At 33.2% G+C, this 23,741-nt stretch overlaps 1 protein-coding gene across 1 annotated transcript; it reads right to left on the bottom strand.

The window, feature by feature from the left end:
* Positions 1-7,794: 7,794 nt before the first annotated feature.
* LOC127705956 (uncharacterized) lies at positions 7,795-20,118 on the bottom strand. Its single transcript, XM_052210340.1, has 5 exons — positions 20,025-20,118; positions 12,829-12,895; positions 10,865-11,551; positions 8,931-9,047; positions 7,795-7,920 (listed from the first exon to the last, which is right to left on the bottom strand). The coding sequence occupies exons 2-5, from the start codon at positions 12,881-12,883 to the stop codon at positions 7,901-7,903; spliced, it is 879 nt and encodes a 292-aa protein (XP_052066300.1). The 5' UTR covers positions 12,884-12,895; positions 20,025-20,118; the 3' UTR covers positions 7,795-7,900.
* Between the last annotated feature and the right edge of the window lie 3,623 nt (positions 20,119-23,741).

A 23,741-nucleotide genomic window follows, 5' to 3' on the forward strand; every position in this document is an offset into this window, starting at 1 on the left:
TGGCAAGTGACCCCATATGGAGCGAGGACGGGTTATCGTCCTTGTCGATACAAATAATTGTTTTCAAATTGGGTTATCTCCCTTAAACCGGACAGATTCTTGGCAATGAACCACAGGTTATCCGATGGAGAACGTCTGTCGTAAAGTTGTCACATATTTAGACGTATGTAGATATATACATATACTTTTATATATTTTTTCGTTTGGGCTTGTATTATATTTTCCTTCGGGTTTATATGATCCGTTCATCCTATTTCGACTCTTTAAAATTCAAGAGTCTATCCTAAATTGAGATAAATTTTATGGCCTTCCAAATACCGTTTCGATCCCTAACATCACTGAAGAGACATTAATTGTCGAAATCCGGATATGGTGTACAAATTTTTGCACCTCATGTTTGTGGTATACCATCTTTTCCACAAGTTTATTGTTTTCTGTTTGGTATTAAATTAATATTAAAGATCCACTTCGTTAGATCTGGTAATCAATTTAGTTGGCAATCGCCAATGGCAGTCAGCAGGGTTTAAGAACATCAGTTGTTCGACCTGTTAGTCAAATGCGTTTTGTTAAAATAGACTTTTTCACTTTTTTGGTCTTTTGGAAATTGTTGTTTGTGCTGTATTTAGACCCCTCTACCAAGAAATTTGTTTTACATGCACACGTATAAAAATTGCGGTTTTTATCCAACGCAATCATAGGTTTGAACGTTGTTTTCAATTTAGACTTTTATATATTTTTTCGTTTGGGCTTGTATTATATTTTCCTTCGGGTTTATATGATCCGTTCATCCTATTTCGACTCTTTAAAATTCAAGAGTCTATCCTAAATTGAGGTAAATTTTATGGCCTTCCAAATACCGTTTCGATCCCTAACATCACTGAAGAGACATTAATTGTCGAAATCCGGATATGGTGTACAAATTTTTGCACCTCATGTTTGTGGTATACCATCTTTTTCACAAGTTTATTGTTTTCTGTTTGGTATTAAATTAATATTAAAGATCCACTTCGTTAGATCTGGTGATCAATTTAGTTGGCAATCGCCAATGGCAGTCAGCAGGGTTTAAGAACATCAGTTGTTCGACCTGTTAGTCAAATGCGTTTTGTTAAAATAGACTTTTTTACCTTTTTTGGTCTTTTGGAAATTGTTGTTTGTGCTGTATTTAGACCCCTCTACCAAGAAATTTGTTTTACATGCACACGTATAAAAATTGCGGTTTTTATCCAACGCAATCATAGGTTTGAACGTTGTTTTCAATTTAGACTTTGATATATACATATACAAGTACGTCTGAAACCAGTGACAACTCTACGACAGATTTTATCAATCGGGTCACCAGTGAGGGGGATACAAGGCTGAAAACACATTCTGTACATAATTAAAAACAGTCCAACAATGTTAGATCTGTAAATTTGCGGAAGCAATTTTTTTGTTCTTCCCTGGACAGGATTCGAACTCATGCTACTGATATATCGTGGCACCAAATCGCCTTGCACTATGCCCGACGCGCTAGACCATCCGACCACCTAGGCTCGACAAAAATCAAGTTTTCGGTGGCCGGGTGTGACCTTTCCTCGTCAGTTTTTATCTAACGTCGTAACACAGTACATGATATACAAGGCATGATTGATTGATCGATTGTTGTTTGCTTTACGCCGCATTAGCACAGAAAGGCTATATCTCGGCATGAAGATGGAATATTACAGATCAGCTGAATTATCTATCGTTGAGGATCTTGCAAATTAATGTAGGATGCAGTCACAGAAATAATTATATCATAAGTACGTCTGAACCAGTGGTAACTCTACGACAGATTTTATCCATCGAATCACCAGTGATGGTGATACAAGGCGGAAAACACATTCTGGTGCCACGATATATCAGTAGCATGAGTTCGAATCCCGGCCAGGGAAGAACAAAGCAAATTTACAGATCTAACATTTTTGGGCTGTTATTTAGACGAATTATTATATGATATTGGACGTTGCAAAAATCTTGAACTTCATCCAAATTTTGAATTCTTTACACAAGACAGCTAAATTTATGAACAGTGAGCTGCAAAAGTTTCTTATCTACATCCGATTTCACCTGGATAGATGTACGCTTGATGAAGCTAGTTTGTCTAGCGAAATATTGCGTTTATTTTTTATCGCGTTGTAAATATTTTAAACATTCTAATATTTATAACTAAATATTTTTTTAAAATTACATTGTTAGGCAATTTATAAGATCTATTTTGTTACATCATAAGATATATTTTGTTAAATCTTGTGATCCGTTTATTTGGCAATCGCCAATGGCAGTCAACAGGGTTTAAGAACATCATTTGTTCGACCTGCTAGTCAAATGCGTTTTGTTAAAATATACTTTTTCACTCATTCGGTCTTTTGGAAAATGTTGTTTGTGCTGTATTTAGACCCCTCTACCAAGAAATTTGTTTTGCATGCACACTTATAAAAATTGCGGTTTTTATCCAACGCAATCATAGGTTTGAACGTTGTTTTCAATTTAGACTTGTATATATATGTAGGACTCTAATCTATGGCGGGTTCCAGATCTATGGCAGATTCCTTATCTATGGTAAATATGACGTCTTATCCCCGGCTTAGTATATTTCTAGGAGTTTGATTGGTTAACGCACGTCATTACAAAACCCATAGCCCCTGGGTGTTGCTAACCCATATCCCCGGACGTTGCTACCCATTATATCAGGGAATTTCACGCGCGCTTTCCTTATTTCCATGGTTGTTCCTTATGAAATATCGAATTCTGTAGATTTTCAATGATGTCTGTATAATTAAATATTTAATCCACTAACGATTTTATCTTATTATATCGATTATTCGCACTCATTTTAGTAAATGCATCACTATGCAGCCACATTGTCAATGAATGGTACTACTGACCTAGCTATCCAAATGACCCACGTTGACGTCACACCGTTTATGATGTAACTCTCACAACATTGCGCGCCAAATTCGACCCATTTCAGTTTCTCTGTCTCTAGTTTAAAAAAGTCTTATATTTGTCTACCTGTAGGGTTCTACCAAAGGTAGTACCCTACACCCCGTTAAAAATATGACAAATTCCCAAATTTCAATAAAAGATATTTAAAAAATGAAAAAAACATTGTTTTCACGTTTCACTTTGTGGTCGAATTTCCCTAAAAATCGCCAGATTTGGACTAAGACCGGGGATAAATTCGTTATCTACGTTCATATCCGTAGATATGGATATGAACGTAGATAACTTATAATGCCATCCCAAATCTATGGCAGTTTTTTAAGAATCCTAATCTATGGCAACTTTTTAGTTCCCTAATCTATGGCAATTTTTTTAGTTTCCTAATCTATGGCGGATTTCTAGATTTCAAATCTATGACTTATTTTCTGCAAAGGTCGGACCAGTCAGTACATATCTGACCAATGATTTAAAGGTCGAAATGTCCAAAGGTTGCAAAAGAGCTGCTTTTAAGTAAAAACCAGTATAAGAAAAATAGGACTATTACTAGGAAGCCTATCCATAACCGTTTGTAAAATGAACACAGACTTTAGGGTTGAAATCATGTGCCCCGGAAGAATAATTATTTCCTACTCTGTGCATAGTACCTGTTTGACCCTTTATTAAACCAAGTCCCTTAACAACACACAAACAGTTTGAATTTTTAGCTAATATCTATTTGAGCGTTGAATAATATAAATCTTGTTGGACTGATGACGATTTAAGTCCTTTAATGAACAATGACTCGCCTCAAACACGTGACTCTCTAAAAAAAAATCCTTAATTCTTCAACAGTACAGTTATTCGACATATTTATAGATATAAAATATCTACTAGAAATCTATGTCATATTTATTTTTTCCAAATCTCAAGAAAGATTATTTGCTTCAATAGTACAGTTAGTTACTGTTATATAGCTGACAAAATATTTTATGTTGTGTTACTTCCTACAGAAAATTAAAGAGATCATAGGAATACAAAAAATAGCATAAAAACACAAAACAACAAACCAAAATGCACGGTAAAAAAGCTCGTACAATTAAGGGTGATGCCAACACCAGCAACACGAGAAGAAGAAAAAAAGGTAGAAACAAACACAATTCTGAATTATAATTTATTTATTAATTTGGATACTTGCAAACTTGATCTTTTTCTTTTCCTTTTGTATAACAAAACCGTCGTCGTCAGCGGCAGCTTCGACGTTACATGACGTTATTTTAAAATTGTGACGGAAAATTGCGTAGTATCCAAATCTGCCATAGATTTGGAGAAAACAAAATACTGCCATAGATTTGTGATTTGGCGTTTGTGACATCATATTTACCATAGATTAGGAATTTGCAGAAATTTGCCATAGATCTGGAACCCACCATAGATTTGAGTCCTACATATATATATATATATAAAATGACTGATTAATAGCCAACGATAAATCTTACGGGGCGATGGATCATATAATTATGATACAGTACACTACAAAATATTTTTATTTTAGGTATGTCGTTGCGCCGTGTTTGGAAACTTTAGAATTGTACTAGCGTCTCTATGATGTTCTGGTAAAACTGTTTTTTTTTTTTATAGAATTCAAGATTGCTATAGTTTTATAATCAGAAAAGGTTGATAAGATTCATTTTACATCATGATCATACTGATGAAGGATACCTGTTATCCGAAATATTTATAGTTACATTTGTTCATTTTATTGTTATTTTTTGGTGATGTTGTACCCTTTTAGATATATATATATATATATATATATATATAAATCTATAAAAAGGACCAACCAGCAAATCTAATATGCACCAGATCATCTAGAATAGACGAGACTGCGCAGATAAGGAAAACGTTATAAAAGTTTAAAGATTTGCTCAACGGTACTAATATTAGATGGTAATATACGAAGACGATGTATTAAAATCGTGTTGAAAAATATTTCGGCTGAACAAATAGCCTTCGTCAGGGTCAATAATTTTAGATATATATGTATGTTATCAATATGTACTGGTTAATTTCGGGATTTTTGATACAGTCTGTGAGTTAAACGAAGGTAAGTTCATATTGTCACACACTATTTTTGTACTAAATTTTATATTCAAAACTATCTAAATATGTTGATTTCTATTAAAGCTTATTAACGTGTACATTTCGTATGCACCAGGCATATTTAATTTATTCAATAGCAATGATTTCGAATTTCATAATGAATTTAAATGTCCGAAATATTTGTTTACACCTGAAACATGTTAGATTATAAATTTATATTTGTCAATACTTATGGTCAAGATTGAACTTAAATCTTACGGTTTTTCAATATTTCTATTTGATCAATTATGTTTAGTTCAATACACAAGCGTGTAAATAATTCTCTTTGATAAACGGAATCAATCTGTTATCTAATTTCTGTCGACAATATGACCATTACAAACTTTGTTGTTAGCAACGATATTTGGTATTTAAAGAAAGATAATTTTTAATCAAAGGACTCCGTTTGGATATGTCAACGAGAGCACATGGACTCCGTTTGGATATGCCAACGAGAGCACATGAACTGCGTTCGGATTATCCAACGTAATCAGATATACTGTTTTTGTTTTAAAATTTCTGATTTGTATAACACTGTTATTTTATATTTGGACTGTATTAAACTAATTTGGACTTTACCAATTTGTTTACGTTTATTGGATTGGACTGCCAACTTAGATGTGAATGAGTGTGATCTAGATTACAATCCATTAACCAAAACCCAATATCTCATATATTGGTACCGAAACATCTAACCTGATGTAACACGCTCGTATCTTGTAGAACAACAACATCTGACAACAGATACAAAAGCTAGTTTCCCCATCTTCAACACCATCCCACACACGGGATCCCACTCAAAGCCATTCCGGCATTTTTATCTGGAAACGTGTCAAATTCTTTCTTGATAAATTGGTGGAGGACCCGGGCATTCTTTCTTGATAATATTACTAAATATGACAGCAGAAAAATAGAATTACAGCATGATTGTCGATGAACTATTTTATTGTACATGTTGAAGTGCTTTTGTAGACTCGAACACACGATAAAGATTTAGACCCCGTTCACACTAGCATTTTTTTATCGATCTAATTTGAATCGATCTAAATAAAACCAGATAGCGTTCACATTATCTTTAATCATAACGATCTCTATCGGTCTAATCTGAACCACTGCGTTCACACTACAATTAAAAATGAAATCGATCTGACCTCATTACCCGTAAAACTGTAAACATTGTGTATAAATAGAAAAAATTAATCAAATTTATGTGTTGGTACACTGAAACACACTCTTAAAAAAATTAATGAAGTTATTGTTTCTCTTGAATCACAAGTTCAAATTTTGATACTGGTGTTCTTGTAGTTCTCATTAATTTCGAAACAAAAAACTGTAGCAAGGAAGAAATGCTGCGGTTCGGAAAAAAAACCCAACAAAAACAACAGAAGAAAAGAAGACACACAAATTTATGGTACGGCGAAGACAACTTTTTTCCGTTTGTTTTTACTTGCATTTACACAAAGGTCTGTTTTTAAACAGAGAAATATTGGTTAAACAACGAACCACCGATATATACAGGGGTGTTATGTTATTACACTTGTAGTTTTGTCGCTATACATGCGCATAGATTATTTTCGATTCAATCGTACTAGTTTAAACCGATCTTTGCGTTCACATTTAAAGTTAGATCGGTTCACTTTAGATCGATTCAAACTAAACTACCTCTTTTGGTGTTTTAGTTTAGACCGATTGAAGATCGATTCAAAGCGTTCACATTAGCCCTTAAACCGATCTAAAGTGAACCGATCTAATTTAAATCGATATAAATGTCCTAGTGTGAACGGGTCTTAGTTTATTTAATCAAAAATAATTATCGTTACCGTTAATTTTGGAAAAAAATTAGCGTGATTCGTCAAAATCAATCGATTTTTTTATCGTCTAAAAGAGAGTGTACATTTTATCGTCATGCACCAAAAAATTAACGTTAACGTCATTTGGCAAGAATTTTTACCGTTATTCGTCATGAAGGTACCCCCATTATGACCCTCATTGATAGGAGAAACTACTAGGTACATGTATGTCAGTAAGAATGGGTATAAGTTTGGATTACTGTAATGCTCGACATTATCAAACCGCATTTAAATAGCTCCTAGAGGCTTAAACGTTTTAGATATTTGGTTTCTAATTCGATTGGTTTCAAGATTACATGAATGTTATAACTGTTGAAATATCGAATATTTGGGAAAGCCAAAACCGAAATTGTCATGTTTGATGTAATATAAAGTTAACTAGCATATGCAATAAACTAGAGAAAGTATTAGCTGTGCGTTTATTTATAGAGCGATCACAGGGGAAAGCTAAGATAGAGCCACATATAACCAGAATATTATTCAAAGCATATGCTGAAATACAAATAGGGACTGATTAATTTGGGCTATTCCATCATAGCCTACAGATAAATTATAATTCACACGAAACCAGAAGTTTATCTGCAAAAAGTGGCACACAATTCACCGTCAAAAAAATGTTTGGTAAACCTGTTCGGTGTTATTTACGAATCATTCGCATATAAAACTTGTACTTTGGTATACATTGATAGGTGTCTCATTGACACAATTCCTTTTTTATATATATTTTAACACTTTTTCAAGTCATCGACGTATGGGATCAAAATGTACTACTTATACAGTTTTCAAGTTTCTGATGATTTTTTTTTTTAATTTGTTAACAAACCCGAGTATAAAACACTCAAAACGTATAGAAGTGGTTAATATCTTATTTTATTCTCAAATCAATATCATATTTTTTTCAAGTTACTCAGTTTATTGATTATCAAAAACTATCTGAACTTCGTCCTTCAAAAATAAACGTCTTCTACTCATCCAACAAATGACCCAACTGCAAAAAAGATTATTTGTATTTATATGTAATACTAAACCATACACAAATTAACAATTTTGATAATATCTAGTTTTGGGTGAGTTGTGAGATGGTAGGTGTATAGTTCCTATCTGCGCAGAAGGCCAAGATATATTTCTCCAGTTTGAATATATTTTTTTAACAAATCATAAAAATTTTACACATGTCTCTCTTAAAGTTCTTTTTGATTATATAAATCCTTTTACACATCGGCTTTCCACTCGTTACGCCCTTATAGCTGTAATCGCCTGTTATATTCATGACGTTTTAACTTTGATGTGGTTTGTGTTGCTTAATGTTTTGTTTTCTAAGTCCTTTGTAGGCTAGGCTCAAGCTTTGTAGACTGTTTTTTTTTATTCTTTTCGTCGTATTTCTTTGGCATGGTGTTATCTGTTTTGTACAATGTTTTTTTTATTCTTTTCGTCGTTTTTCTTTGGCCATGGTGTTGTCTGTTTTGTAACGACGTATGGTATTTGATTGTCCCCTTAATATCTTTGGTGGATTTAGATCTTGACATTATGTATAGACACTTGTCTAAAATTGCTTTATATACGTGTATATTTCTTTAGATCATTTGTGTCGTTGGTTGCCGTCTCTTTGTCTTTTACCCAACATGTCCTCTTATCTATACGAGATACATAATTTAATCCGAAAAAATTACAAGAGTTTATTATGTGTACGCCAGAAGCTTACCGTTCTCACAGTTGGAATTGGCATTAGAATGGTCATACATTACAATACAAGGAGTGAAGCATGCAGAGATCATTATACATACCCGCCAAAAGCACCATATATAATTTTAAGTTCCTATTGGGGTTCATATGGCCCAATCCTTTATTCTCGAAGATCCTATATCTTGTTATATTGCATAAGTTAATTGCTGTTGGGGAGGGGGGTTCTTATTTTAGTACATATAAATATATTCTAGTTAATTGTTGGGGGTTTTCTTATTTTAGTACATAAATATATTCTAGAATTGTTTTACTAACCTGTCTCACAAAGAACACCAGAAATTCCTACGGGACACTCGCATGTATACACCCGGCCGTCAGGATAACAAGTACCTCCGTGCTGACATGGGTTTTTAGCACATGGGTCTTTGATATCTAGAAAGCACAGACACTCTCTTGTAAATATATTCTGAATGCATTGATATTTTTTATGATTTTGTTATGTTTAATGTGCGAGTCTAAGAAATGTCACAATATAACTGCAGTCAGACATCAATTTCTATGAGTAGGGTTGAGCACTTACAGACACCGTCAACCCCGCCCCATTATTTAACTTCCTGTCCAATCATATTGCATGGCTGTCGATGTTAGCCCGTCTGCCTTAATTGTGTAGGCTTAATGTTATGATCTTTAGCTCATTGGACGAGAACGAATGTACTAGTATAATACAATAGTTATATAGGTTCTGCAAAATTGATGAACCCGGAAAAAGGGTGGGGAACTTAGACTGATACAAGAGGTTATGTTGGACAGGATGGAATTTTGCCTTGCAATAGGCCATCTGTGAACCCCTCAAAGAGTTATTTCTATGATTCTTCAATGTGCAATTAACATGACATTTTCCGAACACGTGTCATCAGATTTTAAATTCCTCGTTGTGGCCATATGTGGTTGTGTATTTGTACATGTACATCCCGCATTCCCTATTGGACGCCTCCTAGCATGGGCTGTAATAGCGAACATTCCCTAAATCCTTGCATTTGACATAATACCATAATTTGGATTTAACCTCATGCATTCTTTTTTTCTCAAGATTATTCAATCAACACATTCTTACTGATGTAGTAACAAATCTTTATTTTTGTCTTATTGCAGTGTAATTTTCATTATACTTCAAAATTTAGTAATTAAGCGAGAAAACTATCCTCTTAACTTCGTTATAGACGTATGCATGACGCCTATGGTGTGACCTCAGTTGTCGATGGATTGCCTCTGTGCTTCACATATTCAGTTATTGAAAAGAACGTCAGATGTAAAGATGACAGGAGGAACTCCTATTTCATTGACTGAATCTTCCCGCAAACAAATAATTCTTATATAGATAAAACAATGATTTGCACATCTTTTAAATCAAATAGAACTAGGAAAATTGGCATTATAATGTTGCACGTACTAATATGTCCATTTATTTTTTTCTTTCTATCAAGGTCACATGTCTATCGAAAATCCTCATAGGTCATGTTGATGGTCAATCGGGTGTTGTCCAGGTTAAAATACGCACAGAACGTCAAAAATTGAGACAAATTTAATATCAAATCCCATGTATTTAGACCAATCTACTACTGTAACATGTATATCTCAAACAGGATTTTCGTGATTTATCCTTAACATGAATCAGAGAACATTTTCATGTAGAAGAAGAAGAAGATGTTTTATTTCAATTAAATGGTCTCACAAGGAGCATAATACAATATAAGACATTAATAAGACAATAACAAACAACAATAGTCTAGTATGCATACAAAGAAAAAACAGTTTGAACATAAATGAACTACACACATATATAAATATATATATACAAGTCTAAATTGAAAACAACGTTCCAACCTATGATTGCGTTGGATAAAAACCGCAATTATTATACGTGTGTATGCAAAACAAATTTCTTGGTAGAGGGGTCTAAATACAGCACAAATTACATTTTCCAAAAGATCAAAAAAGTGAAAAAGTATATTTTAACAAAACGCATCTGACTAGCAGGTCGTACAACCTTTAAAACATTGTTTTCCGTTTGGAATTAAATTAAAAGTTAAGAGACATTTTGTTACATCTGGTGATCCGTTTATTTGGCAATCGCAAATGGCAGTCAGCAGGGTTTAAGAACATCCTTTGCACTAAAAATTATTCCTAAATAATTATAACATATATACAAACCAGCCGCATCAAAAATGGCTCGAATTAAAGCAACTTACCAAATCTGAAACCGATAGCAGCACCAATGACGCCACGTAGATCTTGATGCAGTGAAATTTCGTAGCCACCGCAACCACCCATATGCATTTCAAATATGAAATAGAAAGGAGGGTCCATGTATCTGTTTTTCTGAAGAGGTTGTGAATGTGTTGTCCATGCTGTTATTAGTGTTGAAGGACAACATTTTTGGAAATAACCTACAGGATCGGAATTGTTACGGTTAAAAAACAAGGCTAAATAACTGTTAGGATTGCTGTCACAGTTGGTGAAAGTGTAGTCGGCGCCACCAGCACGATATCCTTGAACGTTTCTGTGACCTGCGGTAGACATTGGAAGAAATCCGAAATAGATATATGGCCCAAGTTTATCATGATTCTGGGGTTCAGCGTATCCATTATGTTTGTTGTACTGGAAGGACAAGGGCGTCGTATGATATCGATTTAATTGTGCAACTTCAATCTCTTTTTGGACACCGGAAGCGGTGATATGGCGTACGATAGCACGTGTTCTGTCTGTATACAAATCATCTATATTAATATCTACATGGGATAGATTTGAAACAAACGCATAGCCATAGTTTGTATTGAACTCACACCATACATTGTAGACTTGTTGTTGTTTATTATAGATTCGGTATGACCCTGTCGTACTTTGAGGATTTGTATAGTACACATCTTGACAAGAATCTAAAAATTACTAAATGAATTACAATCAAGTACTTAGAATGACAAAATATGTGAATGTTAGTGACAGTGTATTTCAAAAATATTTGAAAATATGTGAAGCATAACAAATATTAAAACAACGATGATTAGAAAACATATCAAGAAATTTAATTCAATCGATAATCACTTCTAAGTTAATATAATAAGTAAACATATTTACTAGTTCATACTCTAGATTATCAATACCGAGCGAGGTGGTTAATTCGTTTCATTTTATTCTAATTGTACGTTGGGCTTGTATTTTGAAGGTTTTATGAATGTGCTGTTTGTTGTTGTCTTTCTTTGTTTGTATATAAAAATAAGGAGATGTGGTATGATTACCAATGAGACAACTATCCACCAAAGTTCAAATGAAGTCGTATAGACAACCATACGGCCTTCAACAATGAGAAAATCCATACCGTATAGTCGGCTATAAAAGGCCCCGAAATATGAAACAATTCAATCGAGAAAACTAACGGCCTAATTTATGACAAAACAATTTACGAAAAACAAATATGACAGACATGAACCACTGAACTACAGTCTCCTGACTTGAGACAGGCACATACAGAATGTGACGGGGTTAAACATGCTTGAAGGTGCCAGCCCTCCCCCTAATTGGTGTAACGGCACAACATAAGAACAAACTATAAAAATCAGTAGAAAATGGTTTAAATCATCAGATCGATATATAACAGAAAAAAAAATCAAGCAAAAACACAGACCGGAGACGTGGCAGGGTATTTATACATCCCTCACAACAGAAATAGCCAAAGATCTGGGGGAAACCGTTATTGACAGCTAGTTCAAAGCCAACAACAACTAATAAAAAATATGTATATAAGACTAAAATATCAACCAGTGCACATCCAGCATCCAATGGGTTTAGTGCAAAGACTACATTAACTGTCAGAGAAAAACATGACCTTGCGCAAGTCCAAAATATAGGTATCGGAAGATTGTAGAATGTCGGTTATTACTTCGAAGGAGTCGTTGGTAGTTGCTGTGATCTGTTTTACTTTCCAGTAATTTGATAATCCATGTTATCCTATATTGGTAAATATAATAAAACAACTAACAAACATTCTTTTAACTAGCAACACGTTATTTCTTGTGCATGATCTTAATTGTGGTTTTTCTAAAAAGGTACTGTATAGATGGAAACAACGAATTTGTTTTTTTTTTTACTGCAGTCTACATAATCTCATATAGATGGATACTTTTCTTTAGATACAAAAGAGATATGACGTGCTTACTCAACACTGCAGCAACAGTCGGTACGATGAAAATCAACACTCCAAGCACCATCATTTTGAGTTATATCTGTAAAAGGAAAAGATTGGATATTGGGATTGCAAATGTTCTTTAAAATTAGAAAACTCATTACTTCTTTTGGTTTTTTCTTTATTGATAATATTCCTTACAGGCGAAATGAAATTTAACGTATGTTCTTATATGATCAGCATTTACATAAGTTAGAATAAGGTTAATCAACAAATAAACTTATCGTAGATACTAGCCTTAAAATTGCGTCCGCCAGACCCGCGTTTCGTCTACAAAAGACTAACCAGTGACGCTCGAATCAAAAAGTTAAAAGGCCAAATAAAGTACGAAATTGAAGAGTGTTTAAAACCCCAAATTTCGAAAGGTTGTGCCAAATACAGATAAGGTAATCTATTCCTGGGGTAGAAAATCTTCAGTATTTAATAAAAACAAGTCTTGTAAATTTTTATAATTTAAAATTATGGTCCATATCAATGACAATTCATGTCAACACAGAAGTGTTGTTGACTACTGGGTTGGTAATGTCCCCTTTGTTTGTTCTTGTCTAGAGACTCGAGTTGGACGTTAAGAAAAAGACGAAAAAAACCAAGGTGACAACCAAAAAACCATATGTTAGAGAAAAAATACAAAACCATTTAAAAAACAAACGACAAACATTCCACAACAACACTACACAGAAAACTGAAGACTTAGCAACACGAGACCTACCAAAAAATCGGGTTCTCCAGAGGGTTACGTAGATCTTGCTTCACATATGGCAGTCGCCAAAGAAGTGTTAACACAAAGAACCAGTGGCTCTTAAGAGCCTGTGTCGCTCACCTTGGTCTATGTGCATATTCAACAAAGGACACTCCCCAACATTGTAGACGAGAATAGAATTCATGACAAAAATCTCTGTTTTGTTGATCTTGTATTGCTCATCATTTAGTCTGTTTAGTTTCTCTCTTTCTTCTTTAGTTTGTGCTCAAAACACAAAAGAGGGTAAATAAAATCCTCATTTAAGGGCAATCACTTCTATAAAGAGTGACAGTCTACTTACTTTATCGACAAATTTGACTATTTTATTTTGCCTTATAATGTTCTTCAGGTTAAGATCTTTTAGCCCTGAAATTTTCAGACAAACCAGACAACCCGTAGCTGGATTGCTGCCTTTGAATTGGTAATTTTAAGTAAATTTTGCCGTTTTTGGTTATTATCTTTAATATTATTATAGATAGAGATAAACTGTAAACAGCAATAATGTTCAGCAAAGTAAGATCTACAAATAAGGCAACATGACCAAAATGGTCAATTGACCCCTTAAGGAGTTATTGCCCTTTATAGTCAATTTTTAACAATTTTTTTGTAAATTTTTGTAATCTATTACAAAATTCTTCTCCTCTAAAACTACTGAGACAAATTTAACCAAAATTGGCCACAATCATCATTAGAGTATCTAGTTTTAAAATGTGTCCTATGACCCCGCCTACCAACCAAATTGGCCGACATGGCTAAAAATAGAACATAGGGTAAAATGCAAGTTTTGTCTATTATTTTTTGAAACGTTATAAATAGAGAAAATCTGAAAGGAGCAAAAATGTTCAGAATAATGAGCTCTACCAATTGTCTATATACGTCAAAACTGTTAGACAAATTCTTATAGGAGTTATTGCCCATATATGACAAATTTTACCATTTTTTTCATTTTTGCCTATTATCATGAAAACTATGATATTTTTATATGATTTAAATTATAATAGATATATAAACACTTCAAATCACAAAAATGATCAGCAAGGCAAGATCTATTAAAAAGTCAAAATTTGCCGTTATAGTTAGTAGACTGTCACTCTTCATAGGAGTGATTGCCCTTAAATGATGATTTGTTTTACTCTCTTTTGTGTTTTGAGCAAAAACTAAAGAAGATAGAGAGAAACTTAACAGACTAAAAGATCAATAATACAAGACTGACTGCAGAGCTCCAGATAAGAATTCACAAATTGGGGTTTTTACCCACCATTTTTTTTATGTAATTGGGTGATAAAGTTTTTTAATTGCATTATCAATTCCAATTCACACCTCAAGCAAATATCAAATTGGGTTTTTCACCACCAAGCTCCTTAATGTATTGGGTTTTTTCATCAACACAATATTGAATATTTAGGCATGTTATAATCACATTATATCAACCCCAGATGTGTTTCCATCTTAAATGTGTTTCTTTCTTTGTATATGTGCTTAGCTGTTTTATTTGGTTTATTCACTGACGAGCAATTGTACGTTTAATTTGTGTCCCGTTTTAAACGTTCTGTCAGTTTTGTATTTTCTCAAAACTTATGTAAACTGCAGCTGGTGTCACTAGTTGGACAGCAACTAATTGCCTTTCTAGATCCCATATGATCACCGTACAGTTTATAGTTGGGATAAGTGTGGCTAAGTGTTTAGATTTTTATGTAATATATGTGAAATTTAGGTGCTGTAAGAAAGTTTTGCCAGTCCTTTCACCTATTTGCCAGATCTACTTTTTAATAAAAATAAAAAGTAGTTCCCAGATTTAAGATATACCCCAAAACCTTGAGATTTATAGGGTGGTTTAATGATGGAGACCACATTCAACTTAAATTTACAAATAATTCTGCAACATCAAGTAAATAAATGACAATGTTATACTGCACTTGCCAATAAGACAACTATCTTTTAAAAGCATCCAGAACAATTAGACCAAAACAAAGAAAGTGTCAAGCTGCATAATTTGACGTAAAAAACGGATATGTGTATTCATTCATCAACTTAAATGAAAAAAAATAATATATAAACTGTTTTTGTTTAATTCAATTTACATAAATCTAGGTTAAGTTGTCCCTTACCAGAACTTTTGGTTTCCGATGCTTTCCAACTACATATCATGCCATAATTGATTTGGCCTTTCACTTTTTCCAACTGATTTCGTTTTTGACGAAACCCCGTGTTTATCGTTCTATAGCAATGTTCTCGTAGACCCCCCCCCCCCCCCCCCCTCGTACCTTCAAACACGCCCGTGCGTTCAATGGACCTTCCAAAAATCACTAGCTGAGTCTTGTTATCATCATAACTTTCCCTCAGCTATCAAAAAGAAGCCGAAAACATGCTTCTATTCAATATTTTTATCGGACATTTACTTTCGTTTTAATTCATTGTATGTTATGATAAATCCCGAGCAATTCTAAAAAATATGACAGCATGTCACACGCTAATTGGATAAACGCCGAGAAGATCGAAATGTTTTCATAAACACGTGTACCTTTTGAGCAACGGAAAATTCTAACAGGAACCCATTACAGCTACTTGATGCAGGGCTCTATTTTAAGAACGAAAGGACATTTCCAATTATAAATATTATAAAAATAGATTTACGCGACGACTGTAATCAGATAAGGGTAAATAACGCAAACGATAGCGAATAAAAGCGTTAAGAACTCATGGTTTTGGCATATAATAGGGTTTTCCTTTGAATTAATTGGGTAATTGAACCCTGCAATGGGCAATTGCATTGGGTTTTTAATTATTTGTATTGCGTGATCACGCAAATACGCAGCTTATCTGGAGCTCTGTCAAGATCAACAAAATAGAGATTTTTGTCATGAAGTCTGTTCTCGTCTACAATGTTGGAGAGTGTCCTTTGTTTGATATACACATAGACCAAGGTGAGCGACACAGGCTCTTTAAAGCCTCTGAAAATTTCAGGGCAGATAGAACTTGACCTGATAAACAATTTTAATCCGTCAGATTTGCTCTAAATGCTTTGGTTTCAGAGATATAAGCCAAAATCTGCATTTTACTACTATGTTCTATTTTTAGCCATGGCGGCCATCTTGGTTGGCGGGCCGTGTCAACGGACACATTTTTAAAACTAAATACCCTAATGATGATTGTGGCCAGGTTTGGTTAAATTTGGTCTAGTAGTTTCAGAGGAGAAGATTTTTGTAAAAGTTAACGACGACGGACGCCAAGTGATGAGAATAGCTCTCTTGGCCTTTTAGGCCAGGTTAACTAAAAAGTATGGGTCACCGGGCTTTTTTTTCACGCTAGAGGTTGTGCAATTTTGTCAGATTTTGTATAGATTATGCATGGAAAACCCAATATTGTGTGATAAAAAGAAAACTTTACCATAGAATGAGGGGGTGGACAGCTTTTGAGGGAGGTGGGGGGGGGGGGGGGGGGGGGGGCGGGAGGTGGAAGACAAAAAATAGGTGGGAGACAAAAAAGATTCTAAAAGTGGGAGGTGGGAGATAGGGGGCGGGAAGTGGGATGAGGGTACCCCCTGTCCACCCCCTCTAGAATTTTAAGATAAAATATGAGAAAATAACTCTAATAATATGCTTTCAGATAAGAAAAAGAGAAAAATGATGTCACTGGACTTGTTTTCTTGCTACATAATAAAATCGTAAATTCACAACACATTCTATTATAAAAGTTACTTTATCTGAGTTATCCCCACTTATATCTGAGTAATATCCCCCCTTATATCTGAGTTATATCCCCTTACGCGGCAAAGTTGAAAAAAAAATTAATCAAACAAAAATATTCTGTTTTTGTGAAATAGAGCCGTAAATATGATTAAACACATAATTTTCTTTATAAACATGAAAAGTCTTACACATGAATTACACACTACTCTCGAAATTTGTAAATTTCATTAAAGATCTAGACCGATTGTTATCTGCTATTGCAAAATCCAAGATGGAGGAAGACACCCCAGCTACCTTAAGGGCAATTACTCCTAAAAGAAGTCGTCTGACAGTTTTGACGTATAAAGACAATAGGTAGAGCTCAACATTCTGAACATTCTTGCTCATGTCAGATTTTCTTTATTTATAACGGTTTTCAAAATAATAGACAAAAACTTGCATTTTACCCCTATGTTCTATATTTAGCCATGTCGGTCATCTTGGTTGGAAGGCGGGGTCACCGGACACATTTTAAAAACTAGATACCCAATGATGATTGTGGCCAAGTTTGGTTAAATTTAGTCCAGTAGTTTCAGAGGAGAAGATTTTTGTAAAAGTTAACGGACGACGACGACGGACGATGGACGACGGACGCCAAGTGATGAGAAAAACTCACTTGACCCTTTGGGTCAGGTGAGCTAAACATCATTAAGATCTGTGTTTACATTTTTTAGGAACTATTAGTATGAATGTCTTTATTGGGTCGAAAATAGGACATCAAACGTACAAGATTCTAACCTGTTTGGGTAATAATAAGTTTATTAATGTTATGGGGAAAAGATATTTTCAAATTGATTGTTTAAAAAGTAAGTTATAAAATGTTTTACAATTGCGACTCCGTCAGACAAAGTTGACCATAGACGGGTTTAGTTTTTGTGTGTGTGCCTTTTATGTTTCCAGTCTGCAGCGTACCGTTGAAGTTTATTTTCTTTTATAAACTCATAATGTGGTAACAGAAATCAGTATCATATGTTTAGTTATGTACAATATAGCATTATATAATGTTCACGTCTTCTTCAAAATAACCAATTCATATATGTATAAGAGATATTTATGTAACTAGAGATCTATGGGCAGGCCGCTTCACTGAAGACTTAATGCATGGAAACTGTCTAGCAATTATCTCTCCATTATTTTCATACAATATTGATATTATTTTATATCATTATGATTTCATGATTGTGAAACTTATCTCTAAGTAATTTAGATAGTCAAACCTTATATATGTATGTGAACTCTATAATTCTGTCTGTATTGCTTGTAACACATATTATATACCACGTTTTAAAGTAGCATGGGAGTATATACAATCGACACCAAAATGCGGAAAAAAGTAAAAGTAAAACATTAATTAATATGCATGTCATTTAAGATAACCACTGACGAGAATATTAACTGAGATTTGACTTATTTTTTACTTCTTATTAAAAAGAAATTAATAACAAAAATACCGAAGTCCCAGGTAAATTCAGAAAGGCAAAAAACCATTAAAACTGACAAAACAAAACGCTCGACTATACCACATTCCAACGGAACGACTGGAAAACAACTCGTATTCCTGACTTGGTAGAGACATTTTCCGATGAAAATGGTACGTTAAACCTGGTTTTACAGCAAACTTAATATCCAACTTGTATTGCAGTTTACTATAGTTTTGCTATTGTGAAAAAAAATAGTGTGAGCATCCCATACTTACATAATTAGTTAACTTGACAATGATTGTGATCCATCAGTCAACATTTGTTTATCTTTTTAAGAATTCAATCCTTGCCCTTTTTACTTCAATCAAGGTAAGTTTAAGAACGAACGATAAGAATAATTCGGAAAAATCAATTAACTTAATAACCTGTATATAATAGAAAACAAAAAAGCAAATACAAAAATCTCCTAATGTTTTTTTTTCTATCAGGGAATTTAGTCTTGATTTCATCTTTGATTGTCTCTGTCAAATATATCTACAACTTTTATTCGAAAGATATAAAACTTGACACATTTTAAGACTGAATGAAGACTGTATTATTACGGTAAATTGATAGTAAAATTACCATTTGTATTTTGTCAACTGGCTACTGGATGGTACCCTCTTGGACTAATTGGCTACCATCACCGGTACCGACCCAGTTTTAAAAATCTGTATGTTATGATTTCCGTGTTTTTACGTGTTTCTTGGTTAACCGTTTTTAGGCACGCTCGAGACCAATATATAGGGTGGCGTTTATTTTTAGACACTTAACAGTTCTTAAATAGCCCTTTTAATCCTAACGAAAAGTGAGAATTATGCACATCATTTAGTTTAAATATAATATGCTTTAAAATTGCAAATTCTCTATGTCTCTCTCTTTAAATAAAATGTTCACTAGTTTGTAAATTTTTTGCTACAACAGATAAAAACATTTCGGTCACGTTTTATTGATCACCGAAATGATATGCAAGTTATTGGGCAACGAAATGATATGCAGCATGTGACAGTAGCCATTGGGACATACATCGAGCTTATATTATCTTGCCAAGAATATATTACTCCTAAAAATAATTGATTGATTTGACAAGCAGAAAATACCACTTTAAATAATAAAGTATGAGCCAACCGGTTAAGTAAACGAAATTAGAGACAAGAAGCAAGCACAAATGTCGCATAACCGAGGAATGTCTATATTGATCATTACAGTTAGTTTGTAATTATTTTAACAACTCTTACAAACCTGTTTACAGCAGCAGACAAGATCCAATGACTTAAGTGAAATGAAATAGAAGTACATGACCACTTTCATATTGACGAAATTGACACCATTTGATAAGACACACAAATAATCAATGAACAGAATGACCAATAACTCGTAAATACACGATATCTCCTACTCTATCCTAAGATTATCCGTGACAATACCTTGTTTCGTAAATATATAGGTGACTACAGTGCTTTTCTTATTTAGTAAATATTTGAACTCATATGGAACGTATTATTTCGGGGAAAAAAATTATACCCTACATTTATTGTAAAGATCCAAGTTTATGGTGAGATCTTTACGGAAATAATTTTATATCTTAACATTTAAGAACATTATTTCCTTATATTTAAAAGATACGCAATTTCCTATTATTAGTCAATAATGTACAAATATGGACTCCAATGTACCTATAGTAAATGAATAGAAACTGTTAATAAGATCAGATAAATTTTATTAAAAGTGAAGTATTCGTACAAACATGAAAAACACAAGGTATTTAGAGCTTTTCTCTAACAATAAAAACATATACATCAACAATTAAAACAGTGCCATGCTTAATAAGAAACTGGAGCAAGATGGCAGACATGTGTTTGTAAAAAAAAATTTTTGATCAATATCTTAACGCAGTTAACTTATTCATTTATTTAGACATGGATATCATAATATGATTCGAGCGTCACTGATGAGTCTTTTGTAGACGTCTGGCGTACAGAATTGTAATCCTGGTATCTATGATGATTTTTTTGTTCTACGTGACGAAAAAAAATTGTTCCTATAAAATTAGTCGTTCTAATTGATTCAGTTTTTAATAAATTAACATATCTTTAATCATAATTTGTGTTTGATTTTATGTAAAAGGATCATCCAAATTTGGTGTAGCTAGGTCGTGTATAAAATGTTTCAAAAAGTCTCTTACACAATCGTTCCAAATTTAAGGGTATGATAATTAGGTTTGTGTTTGTGACCTTAATTTGTCTTCTTAATTGATTCATAAGACTTGGACATTAGTAATTTACTGTTGTCCTAATTATACAAACCAGATCACTCTGCAGTAATTTCTATGCCCCCGCCTCGGCGAAGGGAGTTACACTTGTTCTTCTCTAACTTTGGTTTGCTTCAACCAAAACTTATACACGGTGCTTATTACTATAAAACACAGATCAAATTCGAATTTGGGTGGCGTCACTTGAACAGTTCTCTAGTCATGTCCCTTTATAAAAACGAATGTTTAATATGAATTTTGAATGTTGAAATCGAATGTTGAAAAAAAATGAAAATATCTTTTTGTTTTAATTTTGAATGTTGAATGTTGAAATCTAATGTTGAATGTTGAAAACGAATGTCGAATACTGAAAAACGAATGTCAAATATTAAAAGTTGAAAATGTTGAAAAAAGAAAGTTTGTTGTATATTGAAATCGAATGCTGAATGTTGCATAACGAATGTTGAATATTGAAATCGAATGTTGAATGTTGAAATCGAATGTTGAAAAATGATTTTTTTTAAGTTGAATGTTAAAAACGAACGTTGAATTTTGAAAAACGCTTGCTGAATATTTTAATCGAATGTTGAATGTTAAAAAAAGAAAGTTAAATGTTGAATGTTGAAAATTTAATGTTGAATTTTGAAAAACGAATGTTAAATGTTGAAATCGAATGTTGAATGTTGAATGTTGAAATCTAATGTTAAAAAAAATTAAATAATAATATTGAATGTTGAAATCGGCATCCGTGCAGTTTTTTTGTTTGTTACTATGTACGAGTTTTTAACTTTCAAAAACTAAACAAGAGGTGGATATTTTATTATATGAATGATTGATGCAGATTTTATGGTAACCTGTAGTTGTTACCAACCTTGTACGTTGGTTATTTATGGATAGTTGTCTCATTAATAATCCTATCACATATTCTTATATTCATTGTATTCTGCATTCAAGACACCTCAATTTATTTCACATTTAAACTGGTTTTTTTTTCTATCGTTCACTGATCAAAATGAAAGTTTTCATTGATTGATGTTGTATGCCTTTAAGTTTGTAGTGAAAAATAACCAAAGGCTGAACATTGTGTTCGCCAGATGAGCATAAAATCTACATAAGACTCACCAGTGGCACTCGAAGAAAAAAGATGAGAAGGCTAAATCAATAAGGAAGATGAAGAGCACTGAAAACAAGATTTTCCGAAAAGGTTGTGGCAAATAAATCTGCCTAAGATTATCTAATCCTGTAGTAAAACCTTGGTGTTTGGAAAAATTTCAACATATTTTCATAAAAGGAAAATTTACAGAAAATGACGTATCAATGATAATTCATGCCCACAAAGAAGCGTTCACTACTGGCCTAGTGATACGCTCGGGGACAATACGCCACCATACCAGTAGTGGCATCTTCTTAGTGGTAACGAAAACTCATCATTTATAGGCTTATAATTTACTTCTCTATACGAGCGTGTCTTCTACATAATACTCATCAGTAGGGCTTGAATTTAGAAAGCAAAATTAATAACTAAGTTGGAAACTAAATACTCCGAAAAAGCTGTGCGAAATCTAGTAAGGCTATATATGAAAGTTGGGAAGAAAAAAAACTTTAGTGTTTCTGATAATGTAAAAATTCATACGCGGGAAATTTACAGAAAATTAGACGTCGCTCGATCAAAATATTTAGAAGGCTAAATTATCAAGAATAAAAAACAAAGCCTATCATTATTAACAATTAATTAACAAATAAATTAAGTTTTTTTCCACATTAATTAATTTTACATTTTGTGAATTGTATTTTTGGAAAGAGTGTGGACACCTGTGGTGTAACAACTTCTTGTTTACAAGGTGTCAATTAAAACTCATTATTTATAACATGTTCGTGATTTACCCATGCCATCGAATAATTCAAACCTAATATACATGTCACACTGTGAAATTATGTCTCCGAGACAGATGTATATTCAATAAAAACCCATTATGTAACTATCAAATAAAATGAACTCTGAAACAATTTATCAAGTGTTAATTATTTCATATCAGTTTTTTTTAATACAATATCAAATTATGTCTCTTTTTCAATAATACAAATCTAAAATCAAAATTACATTAAGATAAATAATTATATATGTACTCAAATTATTTAATTAATTATGATAAATTTAACACTGAAACAGTTTATGTTATACTTAAACATTATCCTTACTTCGAGTACTTTTAATACTTTTATTAATGACTTTATTACCTAAGGAGATCTCGCGAGGTTTAACTAGTGGCCGCGTGTTATTACGGGATTTCGCCGAGTTGCGAATCTCTTGTATTATATGTCTCTGCTAGATGTTGGAAGAAATCCCAGATAGATGTATGGTCCCTGTTGAACATGGTGATAGGGTGAAGCATAACCATCATTTTTATTGTACTGAAAGGACAAGGGCGTCGTATGATATAGATTTAATTGTGCAACTTCAATCTTTTTTTGAACACCGGAAGTGGTAATATGGCGTAAGATAGCACGTGTCCATGCAATAGGTTTGGAAAAAAAATGCATAGCCATAGTTTTGATGGAACTCACACCATACATTGTAGACTTGTTGTTGTTTATTATAGATTCGATATTACCCTTTCGTACTTTGAGGAGTTGCATAGTACACGTATTGACAAGAATCTGAAAAAAAAACACGAAAAGAAATACAATCAAGACAGTCTTCAATTAGA

This window comes from Mytilus californianus, unplaced genomic scaffold, assembly GCF_021869535.1.
Source record: "Mytilus californianus isolate M0D057914Y unplaced genomic scaffold, xbMytCali1.0.p SCAF_6, whole genome shotgun sequence".
Taxonomy (NCBI): Eukaryota; Metazoa; Mollusca; class Bivalvia; order Mytilida; family Mytilidae; genus Mytilus; species Mytilus californianus.

Bases quoted from the DNA above. Each gene is read 5' to 3' on its own strand.
- LOC127705956 (XM_052210340.1), bottom strand. From the start codon at position 12,883: ATGATGGTGCTTGGAGTGTTGATTTTCATCGTACCGACTGTTGCTGCA. The intron at 9,048-10,864 runs GTAAGTTGCTTT...TGTGCTTTCTAG, and splicing joins TGCTATCGGTTTCAGATTTG to ATATCAAAGACCCATGTGCT. The intron at 7,921-8,930 runs GTTAGTAAAACA...TCTTTTTTGCAG, and splicing joins TGGTGTTCTTTGTGAGACAG to TTGGGTCATTTGTTGGATGA.